The sequence below is a fragment of the Crinia signifera genome, chromosome 11, assembly GCF_055691185.1.
Source record: "Crinia signifera chromosome 11, ASM5569118v1, whole genome shotgun sequence".
Lineage (NCBI taxonomy): Eukaryota > Metazoa > Chordata > Amphibia > Anura > Myobatrachidae > Crinia > Crinia signifera.
The window spans coordinates 1,884,242-1,898,681 of NC_139227.1; the positions used below are offsets into that span (position 1 = coordinate 1,884,242).

Below are 14,440 nucleotides of genomic sequence, written 5' to 3' on the forward strand. Positions count from 1 at the left end.
CGTTTGCTCCCTATGTATTGAAACAAAATATTTTCTATAATAAATAATTATATCATATTTCATATTTTACACCATTTTTTCTTTCTGTAGGCATATGATGGTTTTGCTGCACTTGGGATACCACCGCTTCTTTCTCCCTCAGACATGCTGCACCGTTCCGTCCCAGACAAGCTTATTATCCTCACGTACCTCTGCCAAATTCGATCACATTTCACAAGCAATCAGAATGTTGATAATCCACCTGTATCTTATCAGGCTCCTGCCGTAGATCTTCCTGTTGCTTCATCAGTATTAATCGAGGGCTTGGCCTCAGATCCTCAGCAACAAAGTGTTAACCCTATGGAATCTAACACCAAAAGGTCTGACTCTGGTGAAGCCATTGCTCCACACCCTTCCACTAGTGACAAGGATGTTCTAAGTGCAGGTTCTGATAACCAAAGGTTTTCAGCTCCAGCCACTGCTGAGAAGGGGGGTACAACACCTCTTTCTGAGTCACAGACAATGTTATATGCCACAATAGAGGGAAATAGGACAGAGAAACATATCCCTCATGAAAGCCAGGTGTCACTTAATTCTCTTGAACAGAAGAAGAAAGTAGACACATCACCTGAGGCCAAGCATAAAGCGAAGCAGGATCTGCCAATATTGGCAGATCCTGGGGCACCAGTACCTCAACCAGAAAAGGAAAAGACAAAGATCCCTGTTCCTCAGAGGCAGGACATTACAGATACTGAGGAACAGAAGCTACTAAACTCTGCTGTCAAGGGGGTTGTTCCACCCCCTCGCATTAAAAAGAGACTAAGTGTTAATGGAGCATTATTTGATGGGAACCTGGAGGAGGGAGATACCTTTGCTGCAACAGGATCTTTTCCAGTAGCTCCTCCTCGTAAGGCTGGAGGTCTAAGTCACCTGCGTGATGCTGACCTTGTGAAGAAAAGGCGTTCTCTAATTCGTTCTCAGTCACTTTCTCAAGAAGAGGTCAGCCCTATTTCCATATCTTACTATTGATCCTGTTGACTTATTGTTATTTATTTTTTGTTCATGTCTATTCATTTGTAAGGTAAGTCCTCATGTTGTTATTCTGCCTTCTACAGGAGATGGATCTCACACCAAAAAGTCATGAGATAGGTTCCAGACCTTCTTCCCAAATTATCAATGGTTAGTATCCTATGAAATTGGCTTTTTTTAATGGAAGTTCACATTTACAAAAATAGGGCCTGTTTCTGCAACTACGAATTTATTTAAAAGCAAGGAAAATCACCTGCTCCAGGTCTATAGCTTTGCATGCTGGACGCAGCAGGAGCGATGCAGGCACCATGTTTCTCTATGTACATTACTGTATGTACATGATCGCAGCTGACAGCATTTAAACCTTCAGAAAAGGAACACACTGTACTGTACAAAGGAACAGTACATTGGTTTTGCCTATCACTTTGATCGTAAATTATTTGAGTTGGTCTTGGACCACCCTGAGGCACCCCTGTAAGAGCCTCACAGCACCCCAGGGTGTCTAAGCACAGAGTTTGGGAACCTTTGCTGTAGACTATGAAGTCATATAAAACTTCTGGAAAAAAGATATAAATATTCTATGAGCATGGTATCCCTGTAGACATTCTTCATATAAAGATTGAGAATCTGAAACCAGGGTATATAATCCTGTCTGTTTCGATAATCACACTTTACGTTCTTTTGCCAACTTTCTTAATATCCTGCCCACTCTATGTTACAGAACCACCAGCCTCACCGTCCACATCCTCTTCCTGCACTATGGTCCCCACAACAGAACCTCCAGTAAAAGAAGAGGAAGCTATGGTATGTCTTAAGGGCGGTCTAGATTTCTCCTTTTTATTTTGTAAAGTACTGTACAGTATTTCATCCTTAATCTGTGATTTAGCATTTAAGGAAATGTTATCATAGATTACACTAGAAAACGGTGCTACTGGCAATATATAGTATTTTAAATAGAAAAATAAGGTATCCCAAAAATATGTTGTACAGTACATTTATAATTAAAAACACATAAAATATTTAAGGCCAGATAAACTAAGCTTGAAAATTGATAAGTTGGAGTGTGATAAACCACCAGCCAATCAGCTCCTAACTGCCACAGTACAGTATGTGTTTGAAAATGACAGTTATGGGTGGTTTATCATTCTCCGTTTTATTACTTTTCAAGGCTTAGTACATCTCGCCCTTTGGCTTCTTCACAACCAGGTGTGACATATTTCTACCCAAACAGCCCAGACATTACTTTAATAACACACTTAATAAATAGATCTATTATTATCCCAACCTTCTCTGGTATTAAATTAAATTTAATATAGTAGGTAAACTATGAAACATTTACCTATTGTCCCCCACCCCCAATGGCGCCCACATTAATTAAGTTTTATGAAAAAAAACTTAGTTTCACCATTACATTTATTGCCCCTAAATCACATAAAACTAAATATACACCATGACCCCACCATTAAATTAACAGAAAAAGTCAATACTGTCTAAGACATGAATAAACCTTTTCAATAACCACTGAGCCACAAAAACCACCAATGAGCGCTGCATGCAGCCTGTGCACTGTAGAGAAAAGGCCGCTGGTCTGTTCTTCTTCCCTGGATTCCCATTGGAATCACCTACTAGTACATGAAGGCAAAACAGTTTAATTTGATACATTGGCTGGAAAGTTTCCATAGATAAGCAACTTGCATAAATCTGCTATTCGGTTTTGGAGTTGGCATTAATGCATGCACCACATTTTTCCGGTTGGATACCCGTCCTAAGTGGGGTACCACAGGGATCGGTGCTTGGGCCTCTTCCATTTAACATATTCATTATTGATATAGAAGAGGGAATACTCAGCAACTTGTGCGGATGACACAACACTGTGTTGGGCGATTAGTATGGATTAAGTGGGCCCCCCAAAAAATGGAAAATGCGGTTCAATGTTGACAAATGTAAGGTTATGCATATCGGGAGACATAACCAATGTGCAACGTAGAACTTAAATGTTGTAGAATTGGTTAAATCAGAATTGGAAAAGGACCTAGGAGTCCAAATTGACAATAAACTGGGGTGCAGTAGCAGCAAATAAAGCAATAAAGATACAGATGGAGGCATGATCATCCATTACACCAGCGCGCCTACGCAAGGGTTTTGGTACGCCACATTTGTAGCGTGCTCAGACTCACTGAGGTGTGTTGAGGCATCCCCACAATAAGTATGCAATACACATCGCCACCACTGGGTGGATAATACTCCACTAATCCAGCATCGGATGGATTTACAGTACAGATGGAGACTGGAGGAGAGAAGGGTTAGAACACTTAGAAGAAAGGGCTTTTTTTATGGTCAGGACAGTAAAACGATGGAACTCTCTTCCATGTAAGGTGGTGTCAGCAGATACAATAACGTCATTAAAATTAAGGCTATTAAACATCCAGGGATATAACCGGTAATCAAAGTTTGAACTTGATGGATGTAAGTATTTTTTTACCCTAAACTACTATGTACAGTAACTAGAGTATATAACTACAGTATGTAACAGTACCAAACAACTAATACTAGAAGGTCTTTACAAGCACCTGAAAGGGTATGGTCTCCGCCTTCTGTTCCTAAGTCTCAATATTCTTTATCTGAATGATATTCTGGGGGGATTCAATAAAAGTATTACATTTTCAAGTATTAATGACCTATTGCCGCTACCCCTACTAACATGCAATTTAATTATGAAATGTTCATTCCAGCATTCACCCATAATACTTCTTTGCACTTTTGACAAGTATAGGTGAAAATGGTGAAATCAACCTGTACACCCCCCCCCCTTCCCCCCCAAATAAAAAGCCCCCGCAAAAAAAAAAAAACATTGGATAACAGTGTAGACGTTTGTAGATAGGCAGGCACAGACAGGAGCGAATTTAGGGGTCAGGCCTCCCCTAGGCACAACATTTTTGTGCCCCTATTTTAATGTAATCATATATGTATATACATTGTTATTTATATATATTTCATAAAAATTTAACTGTAGCCCTACTTAATATTTTTTTAAGCACTCTGGGCTGCTCACTGCATGGAGGACCCGGAGGGAGGCACTTATTAGTACAGTGATTAGCACAGTGTATCTGGCTCACACACTGTGACTGACTGAGCGCAGGGAGGATCTGCGCGCCGCTCAGCTCAGCTGCTGGATACACAGCAGCCAATAGACTGTGTGTCTGTAGAGTAGCCAATGGGCGGGAGCCAGCAGCAGTGAGCCTGAGCCATTTCTGGACGCGCAGGGGGACAGTCGGACCCAGCCACTAAGCGGTGATGTAATGTGCATGGCAGAGTGGGTGGGCAGTGGCGGGTGACGAGCGGCGCTGCCGCCTACATATGATAATTCATGTCTGCGGCGGTGGCACTCGTCACTCGCCGCTGCCCATCCACTGTTCCATTTAACAGAATGTCAGCCTGCCTGCCGCCCTTAATTGGTGCCGCCCTGAGGCCGGTGCCTCACGGGCCTAGGCACAAATCCGGCCCTGGGCACAGATCATAAATAGTGTCTAATAGCTACAGTATCATAAGCATTTTAGTAGAACATCTTGTTACCCATTTTCATCACTTTGCAGAATTTCACCCCAAAATAACATCATTATTGAATTAATTTAGCTAATTAAGTGCCCAATCAATCATGACAGATGGTGTCCCAATGGTTCTGGAACATGTCCCGACATTTACCTTAAAGTAGGGATTTTACAAAACTTTGCACCTGCTCAGGGGTACTCAAAAAACTATTTGCTTTAAGCCCTATTGAGAATTGACAAACATTAATTTCTGCAGCTAAATGAATGGCCCATAATATACCCAGAATACAGTATACCCAGAATGGCCCATAATATACCCATAATATACCCAGAATGGCCCATAATATACCCAGAATATACCCAGAATGGCCCATAATATACCCAGAATATACCCATAATGGCCCATAATATACCCAGAATATACCCAAAATGGCCCATAATATACCCAGAATATACCCATAATATACCCAGAATATACTCATAATATACCCAGAATATACCCAGAATGGCCCATAATATACCCAGAATATACCCAGAATGGCCCATAATATACCCAGAATATACCCAGAATGGCCCATAATATACCCATAATATACCCATAATGGCCCATAATATACCCAGAATATACCCATAATATACCCAGAATATACTCATAATATACCCATAATATACCCAGAATATACCCAGAATGGCCAATAATATACCCAGAATGGCCCATAATATACCCAGAATATACCCAGAATGGCCCATAATATACCTGTTGTGAGAAAAAAACACCTTTAAACAGTTTGTTGGGGCCAATTAACGTCCCCCATATACAGTATCCGACTCTGCCTACATTTATATTGTTTGACCTACTTTCCTTATTCTTCTTCTGATTTGGTCACGGATGAACTGTCAGATAATAATTGTGGGATATTGTAGTGACATTCTGCTGTGTTAAGGCCGCAGTTTGATACATGGGTTAATATGTGTTTTGAATTACGGTTTAGTGCCCATAATTGGGGGTTATTCAGACATAATTGATGGAAAAGACTCTGCATCCGTACAGATCTTAGCGCGCATATGTGAGGCGAAGCAGCGACAAAATCCAGCATCTATTCTTATTGCTAGCTGTGTGCAAGTTGGTTGTGGGCAGGGGATAAAGTGATGGGGAACGGGGCGGAACTGCGTTCCACCACCTCTAATGGTGAAGTGGAACATTTTAACCTCCACATTGGCCCTGCACAGTAATTCTCACAGAAAAGCATTATAGCTCGCAGGGAGGTGCCAAAACCCTACCACTGGCACTGTCTCTGCCTAATGGGGGGAGGGGAGGGTGGGTAATTAGGTGGCATAGCGAAATGAGTTCCCCACCTCTGCATGACCACTTTATGCCCTGGTTGTGGGTGTCACACAGATGTTTTCTGGGAGTGTTGTCAGGAAAATCGCAGGCGTGCCCAGATGTGTGACATAAGCTCTGGCCTCGATCAGCCTGTTTCTGTCGCAGCGGTAGACTAGGTTCTGGCTTATGCACAGACTGGGACAATCATTCGATGGTAAGTCAGTTGAGTATGAATTTGCAGCTGGCTGACAATCAGCAAGATTTCCGCACGCCATTTGCAGTATAGGTGGCGACTATCTAATCGTGTTGCTCTGCTAAATGGCCCAGCAGTGATCCGGTCTGAATAACCCCCTGTATTTTATCATGTTGCTTAGGATTTTACACAATCACTTGTCAATCACAGTTCCCGCACTGTCCTAGTTCCGATCCTTCTTCATTTGGTTTTTGCTGTAACTACTTCCAGCATTTGCTCTTTTCTTCTGCTTCTGTTCCGCCATGTGGCGCGACATTCGTTGTCATTCTAAATCCTGATAGTTTGCCAAATGCAATAATTGTATAATTTATAAATTTTTAGTTTATTTAAAATCAGTTTCATTAGCAAAAAAGCTGCACCACATTTCCCACCGATATCTAATTATTTAAGTTTGACCCTCAGAATAGATTCTTATATGTGAAATGCAAAAACAAACATTAATTTCAGAATTAAAAAGATCATTGATTTAGAAAATTAACAGTTAATTTATATAACCAAAATTGGAACACGGTCGAATTTGCTAATTTAAGCACAAGTTAAAAAAGACATTTCTGTGAAGGCTGGGGGGCTGAGGCAGAATGAGCATTATCAGGGGCGTAACTAGATATTTGTGGGCCCCATAGCAAAAGTTTGTAAGGGCCCTCTATTTAGCAACAGATGGTGATAAATGTATGTAAAACATAGTACTTAGACAGTAAAGATGGGCCCCCTTCAGCTCTGGGCCCTATAGCAGCTGCACTCCTTGCACCTATGGTAGTTACTCCCTTGAGTATTATCATAAGTGCACTACAGGTGGGGAAAATGTAACAAACAGGGAGAGTTACTGTAGATTTGAGTAAGTTATTTTGTTTCTGTGCAGGGTAAACACTGTCTCCTTGATTGTTACACTGCAATTTAGATTTTAGTTTGATCAACCCCACCCAAACCAAACTCTCTCTGCACCTGTTACATTATCAATTTCCCATAGCTTTTTGTAAACCCAAACTGTAAATGCATCATTGCAGACCATATGACACAAGAGGGGGCATCCTATTTCCAGAGAAAGGTGCCAGTTACAGTGCGTGTAAATGCCAGCAACAGCACCCGAACTAGAGACTTGCGTGGTCCCTTTTAGTGGCAGAATTGGCATCAGGTCGTGGGTACTATAAGTGCGTCCTTACTCGCACCCATAAATGTATCACAGGTAATTGGATCCCCAGCAATGAGTCAGTAGGACATCTCAGGTGTGTTCCCGTACTGCAGTATAACAGTGATTAGAATGAATCTATGTTATACTCTCACAATATAAATATATCTCTGTTGCAGATATTTGTATTCCTATTAATGCTACATCTTTGTTTCTTCCCAGGTCCTTAAAGATGCCAGCCAGTATGTGATCTCTGAGCTCTCTGCTCTGGAGGACCAGCAGAAGGAGATTGACTCAAGGGCAGCAACAGTAGAAAAGGATTTGCGACTTCTGATGGAAACTGGTATATTATATATATCAGAAAGAACAGACCTTGGGCCAGATGATAAACCAACCAATCAGCTCCTGCCTGACATTTTTCAAACATAGTCTGTGACACGAAAGGCAGGAGCTGATTGGCTGGCTGTTTAGCACTCTCCATTTTCTCTTTTGAAGCTTAGTGCATCTGGCCCACAGTCTGGTCACTGAACCTGGCTGTTATACTGTATGGAATCTGGTCAACACATGTTAGCAAAATGAAATGTGCTGCATGTCGACGCATCAGATAGTTAGTAAATCAACTCATCGGTATCTCATTTAAAGGTAGATTTATTAACGCTCTGTGAAGTGTTTGGTTTTTATCACCTGCTCCTACCTGTCATTATTCAAACCAATCCTGTAACGTCACAGGTAGGAGCTGATTGGCTGGTGATAAAAACCAGACACTTTATCACTTCACCGAGCTTAATAAATCTGCCCCTTAGAAACTAAATGAAGCCCTATGTGATGTGCAACAGACTAGGGGGTAAATGTATAGGTGCCCATACACACTGCGATAGCACCCGTGCGGCTTGTACTAAATCACATCGCATCGGATCGCACACAGTGCCGGGTAATTATTAGACTATTACTAATTTATGGAAAGGCCCAAAATTCAGGAAAAGGTACCCAGCGCAATAATTGCCACATCTACGTGCTGTACCTCTAACACACATACTAATTCCATTCAAACCATCCATCCATTGCCCATCCAAGGACAGCGCAGCCCCATAATATCTGTAGCCTCTAAGCCAGCCGGAGATGGCAATTAGTCCTTTGTCACTGGTATAATGTTACCCTTTTGGATGTTTGATCACCAGGTTCTGACAAGGAGGCAGAAGAACTCCTCATCCAGGAATGGTTTACATTGGTGAACAAAAAGAATGCTTTGATCCGTCGGCAGGATGAGCTGCAGCTGCTGTAAGTGGAGGAGAGGAAATAACCCTTTTATTAAAGATAAACACAAATAAAAATACCATTTAGTAACAGTCGCTTTTCTCCTTTCAGTGCAGAAGAGCAGGACCTGGAACGGCGGTTTGAGCTGTTGAGCAGAGACTTACGAGCACTGCTCTGTACTGATGGTGAGTAACCAATGGCTACGGAGTACACAAATGCAACCAAATAATAGGCTCAAAGAGCAGACACTACATATACAGAATGTGCTATTGAGCCAAGATGCACAAGACGCCTATCATTGCTTTTGTATACTGTACAGTAATTTAAGAGGAGATGAGGTTCCTAAAATTACGTTATTGGGCGAGATGCAGCATTCACTGAAGAAACAGCCAATCCGCTCTTTCAGAGGTGGGGAGTTTAATTGGGCGGTACACCTGTCAACCATAACGTAGGTGTCCTAAGCCTAGGAGCGACCATATTATAAAATTACATATTTAGTGGCAGTGACGATAGACATTGACTGCTCCTAACCAATCACACACCACTCTCTTCAGGGTCACTGCTCCTCTGCTATAATTCCCTGACTTCCCCAAATAACCATGGAAGTCCGGTGATGGGTTCTCTGTGGAAAAACTTACAGCATCACTGTCCTATCAATAATAAAGTAGGTTCCCCTTATACACAGTGAGCATTACCCAATGTAACACTAGAGCAAATATCTGCTTTTTCTATAGCGGGTTGGTAGTCTTTTTCAACGTAATAACCAATGGCAGCTACAGAGGCGGGGCTTCAGCACAGTTCAAAATTCAAATAGGGGAGACACAATAAATGCCAGTAAGTCCGTTTACAATGGCAGTGGGTGTGGCTCCCCTATTTGAATTTTGAACTGTGCTGAAGGCCAACCTTTGGCTTCACCACTGGTAATAACTCTTCCAGTCCCTTATAACTTAGACCAGGGGTTCTCAAACTATTTTGCTCTGGGACCCCATCAGACAATAAAAATAAGGAATATATATTACCTAACATCAGGCTCAGTTCTGGCATGTCAATTGGTATCAAATTAAATAAAAAAATGAATGATTGCAAATAAATTTACAATAATTATTACATATATTCTAAATATTATAATGATCACACCGAAGATTTGGTAATGCAACTCCCAGAAATAATTGGAATAAATTAGTCACAGCAATATGAAAGAGAGCGCAGAACCAAAATCTAAATAATTATTATAGATTTATTAACCAGTAAAAAACAGTTAAAATTGTGCATTCATAAACATATACAACTAGGTGATTCATCGCGCCCTACGGGCGCTCTTCACACCGTCGTAAGGGGCTGCGCCCCCTTAATTTGTGAACGTTTGTATTGTGAGAAATATGGTTAGAATTGTATGAAAGATGCCTGTATTGCAACTTGAGTTATAGGTGAAATGTGTTAAATAGAGAGCATATGATTTGGAAGGGGGTGTGTATTGTTTTGTTTAATTAAAAAGCAGTTACAGAGTAAGATGTACATTGATAGTGTGGATGGTACAGTGACATTTGTGGGTTGCTGCAAACCGCGGGAGGGGGGCGCGGGGGGTGCCGCGAATAGCGGGAGGGGGGGGGTCGCGGGGGGTGTTTTGCAGCGAATCACGGGAGGGGGGTCACAGGGGGGGGCGCGAATCGTGGGTGGGGCGGCGGGGGGCGCTCACCTGGTGCAGTGTCTTTGCTGGGCAACATGGGGAGGCAGAGGATATCTGGCACTGTGGGCTCACTGGGCTGGCTCTCTGTCATGTGAGTCAGCCACATACCTCCCAACATGACCCTCTCCAGGAGGGACACATTGCTCTGTTTCTGGACTTCCCTCATAATGTATGATTGCCATCACCTGTTTCACACATGTTATTAATTGATTAGAAAGGTGCTTCAACACAGGTGCTGGCAATCATTAATTAAGGGAGAAGTCCAGAAACAGAGCAATGTGTCCCTCCTGTTATACACACACTCACACACTTTGAGTGACAGATGTAGCCAAATATATAAGAGATAAAACATATTGTTTAACAGAATTAGGGGGGTGTGCAATGTGCCGCCGCTATTTCCGATGTGGGAAATAGCGGTGGCTCCCTATTCAATGCTGTCTTTAACGATTCAATGCTGTCTTTGGGATCACGGCAGAACGGGCCAGACTTTAGAAGCTGACGGGCCCGTTCTGCGGATAACGGCCGTGGGTTGTTTTCGCTCCTCGTGATGAGACGCCATTTGCCAAAGAGGAAGGAGTACATTGCACTGGGCTGTAAAACCTCTCGCAAGATGGAATTCTGGGTGAAAATATGGATCACATGACAGAACAGTGCATCATGGGACAAATATAATAATACTTTAAAATCAAGAACATAATTTAAAGTAAAGAAACTTAGAAAAATGAAAGGAACCCATTTAAAGGAACAAATGAATATAAAAAATATGGAAAAATAAAAAGCAATTTTAAAATGCGGCATGGTACCGCGGCAGAAAAAAAGCGCAATCAAAATTGCGAAAGTCATTCTTAGAAACAGCGAAAAAGCATCGAAAATAAAAGAGTGAATAAGAGAAATCAATTCCAAAGTGAAATTTACACTGAAATTTTGAATCCGCGAAATTAAGAATTCATCAGTTTTCGCAATAAACGGTCGAAAGAAACTAAACATTTACAAAAATCGAAAAATAAGATTCAGATGAAAAATCAATTTGAATCCGAAAAAAGAAGAACAAGTGACCAGATTCTGCTAAAAAACCCTTAACGCCCAACTCTGAATACCCCCCAAAATGTTCCAACATATTAATTTTTGCAGTTTCTGTTGATACTGCATTTGGGACTTTCCCCTCCTCGTAGCTTTCTATAATGGCAATTGAACATTATTTTGTTTTAGATTATTTATTTGATTATTTTGTTTTATTCTATTTATTTGATGTTGTTTATACCTCCGCCTGGTACCTACGCACATGCATTGGCCTTCTCTCTCTTGATAATGCAATTATTCTTACCTGAATTTGTAATTATTGAGCTATACAATTTTCCTGATGTTTGTTTATCCATAAATCAGATAATGGACTGACTAATAGTTTGTATATAAGACAATGCAGAAGGTAAAACGCTATTATGTATTGTGCTTTAATAGATTTTCCTGTTCTATTTTCTTTTTCTCATAGAGTGTATGAAAAGTGAAGCTCAGAAGAGGAGGGAGAAGCTTTTGCTTGATGAATTGGTATCTCTTGTAGACCAACGTGATGGTCTGGTTAGAGACCTACATATAAAAGAGAGAAAGTAAGACTTTTACAATAAATGTCAGCTCTACAATTCACCCATATTTCTCATCAATGGTAACATCTGATTTCCTAAACACTTGTTGTAGGGCTGTAGAGGAAGATGAACTTATTGAGAGAAGTCTTGAACAGAGAAGGAGAAAGCTGAGCAAAAAGGAGAAGTGTCAGATCAGCTGAGGCTGTGGAGCCAAATGAATGAAACGTTCACGTAACAATTCTGGCAGCAGATATCGGACAGAAGATCGGCCACTTTCTTGCAATGCTTAGCACAAAGTTTCTATGATATGAAAGAAAACTTCATACCTTATACATATAGGCAAACGGGTTTCCAGACATTTGTTAATGCTGCACTAGGCCGAAGAAGGAGCCATAACGCAAGAAGCTGAGATGCCTTTTAAGCACTATCCACCTTCCTTGTTCCTGTATCTTCTCACTTGCTGCTAGGGATCTGGAGTAATACACAACTGTGTGGAAATTGTTTTATTTACTTTAGGAGGTTCTTTCCATCTTTGTTAATAATTATTAGCGCTAGTTTTGAGGTGACCATTGTTATAATGTCTAAGATTATTAATGTTGATGACAGATAAATTCTCCTCAGTGGTCTAATTGCAATGTTAGGGCTCAGGCCCTAGCTGTGAGGACCCATGTTGCCTTACCTGATGTTTTTATACCAGCACATTATATCATAATGAATGAAGCGCATAGTTGGCACTTAGCTTCTGGAGGAAATTTACCTAATTATTATGGAGTTTCACAATGAGAAACACTCAGGTAACTTTTTGTTTGTTTTTAAAGTGCCAAATAACATTTCCATTGCACAATATTTGCTGAGATTTTGTCATCTTCATAGGATTTCTCTTTGTGCCTTACATCAGTGGTACTCAAACACGGTCCTCAAGGCACATCAACAGTTCAGGTTTTTATGGCTATGGCTATCCCTTGCTTTTGCACAGATGATATAATCAAGCTGACTGAGGTACAAATTGTCACCTGTGCCTTAGCCTGGGTATCCTTAAAACCTTGACTGATTTGAGGACTGCGGTTGAGGATCACTGCCTAATGTTGGACACATATCATACCAACTTTCCTCCAACCATCCAACTAGTTGGTTGGTTGGAGTGAAAATCTGGTAATGTATGGGGGCAAATGCCAGTAAACAATTTACTCACAAACTCATGGACAAGAACATTCAGTGAAATTGTTTAAATAAAATAGGTCCAACTACAGTTCATTGTCTGAGTGACAGCTGTTGTCCATTTTCAGATTTGGGAAACAAATGACTTAATTACAAATTACATTTGCTCCTACCCAGTACCAGATTTTTTATTTCATCCATCCAACTAGTGGGATTGTTGGAGTAAAGTTGGTCTGATGTGTGGCCAGCATTACATTACTTACTATACACTAGAGTCTTTAAACTGTAGCTTTGAGACTTCTAAACAAATTGGACATATGAATTTAGTCATTAACATTATAAATGTGTGCTTGCCCGTTTATACACTCTAGCTACCGTGCTTTTAAAGATTTAATATATAAATATAACAATTCTAGTGAAAATACAATGGGACTGATTCTGAGATGGAGTGAAATAAAAGAGCAAGTTACTGTGCACCATACAAAAAAGTATATTGCACTGCAGGTGAGCCACAATTACAATTTGCAGAGATTTAGATTTGGGTGGGGCAGGTACAAACTCAAATCTGTCTTAATTCCAGAGTGAAAATAAAACTGTCCATCATGTGTGGCTACATGCAAAAGTAGCTGGTATTTACTCTGCAAAAAAAAAAGATTTGCGACTTGGCTTGTCTCAGATGCAAAGCTAATTGCTCTGCTGCTTTGCGCCCACCTCAGATTTCTTTGTTTTCTAGACACAATTGCTGCCTACATTTGCATTAAACACAGAGTACGCCATAACATTTACCTGGGTTAAATTAAATTTTATATTGTGAATTGTTACTTTTGCCTTAGATAAAAAATATTTTATTCTTTGCAATGTTTACATTTGATTTCTTTAAAAATCACTGAAAAAACTTCTTCATCTGTATAAAAGTGTTATGAAGATATAGTTCTATCCAATGCCAAAACTTTACAAAGAGCAGGCATATAGAATATTAAATTAAAAATAAAACCTTTTTTTTGTAATTATTTCATATCCCCCCAGTTGATAATAAAATGATCAGTAGTATTTTTATTCATTCTGTTCCTGCCCTATTCACGAATAACCGCTTCTGCAGGCACAGATTACTCGCTGATGAGGAGCCGGGAAGCCAGCAGTTAGAGGGAGCAGATAGACAGCCCCACCACCCACCCAGTCCTCACAATTATTATTATTATAATAGAGGGGTGTTTTTTTCTACAAAAATAAAGAAATATATTTAAAAGAAATATATAAATATATATATAAATGGGGGGGGGGGGAACGCAAAAAACTTTTTGGCAGGGGGGAGCAAAATTCATAGTTACGTCACTGATCTACATAAGGGCTAAGCTTCACATCAGTGCAGACAAATCACTGTCTGACTGGTCCTGTTTCCAGAGGCACAAGGTACTATGGGAGCTTAATAAAGACCCGTAGGTACATTTCAGTGTTCCAAGAATGGTCTGTATTTATATATCCAATTCCTCCTCCGGTGTATG

The 14,440-nt window shown here is 40.6% G+C and overlaps 1 protein-coding gene across 3 annotated transcripts in view; it reads left to right on the forward strand.

Annotated features, from left to right (window-relative positions):
* The window catches only part of EHBP1L1 (EH domain binding protein 1 like 1), a 99,313-nt gene extending 85,378 nt beyond the window's left edge, over positions 1–13,935 (forward strand). For all 3 annotated transcript variants that reach the window (XM_083164978.1, XM_083164980.1, XM_083164979.1), the window contains 8 exons: positions 91–978; positions 1,095–1,158; positions 1,730–1,812; positions 7,482–7,602; positions 8,438–8,537; positions 8,625–8,698; positions 11,690–11,804; positions 11,893–13,935. In XM_083164978.1, the coding sequence (XP_083021104.1) occupies positions 91–978; positions 1,095–1,158; positions 1,730–1,812; positions 7,482–7,602; positions 8,438–8,537; positions 8,625–8,698; positions 11,690–11,804; positions 11,893–11,980 (1,533 nt within the window). In that variant the 3' untranslated portion in view covers positions 11,981–13,935. The remainder of the gene's footprint in view (positions 1–90; positions 979–1,094; positions 1,159–1,729; positions 1,813–7,481; positions 7,603–8,437; positions 8,538–8,624; positions 8,699–11,689; positions 11,805–11,892) is intronic.
* Positions 13,936–14,440: the final 505 nt, after the last annotated feature.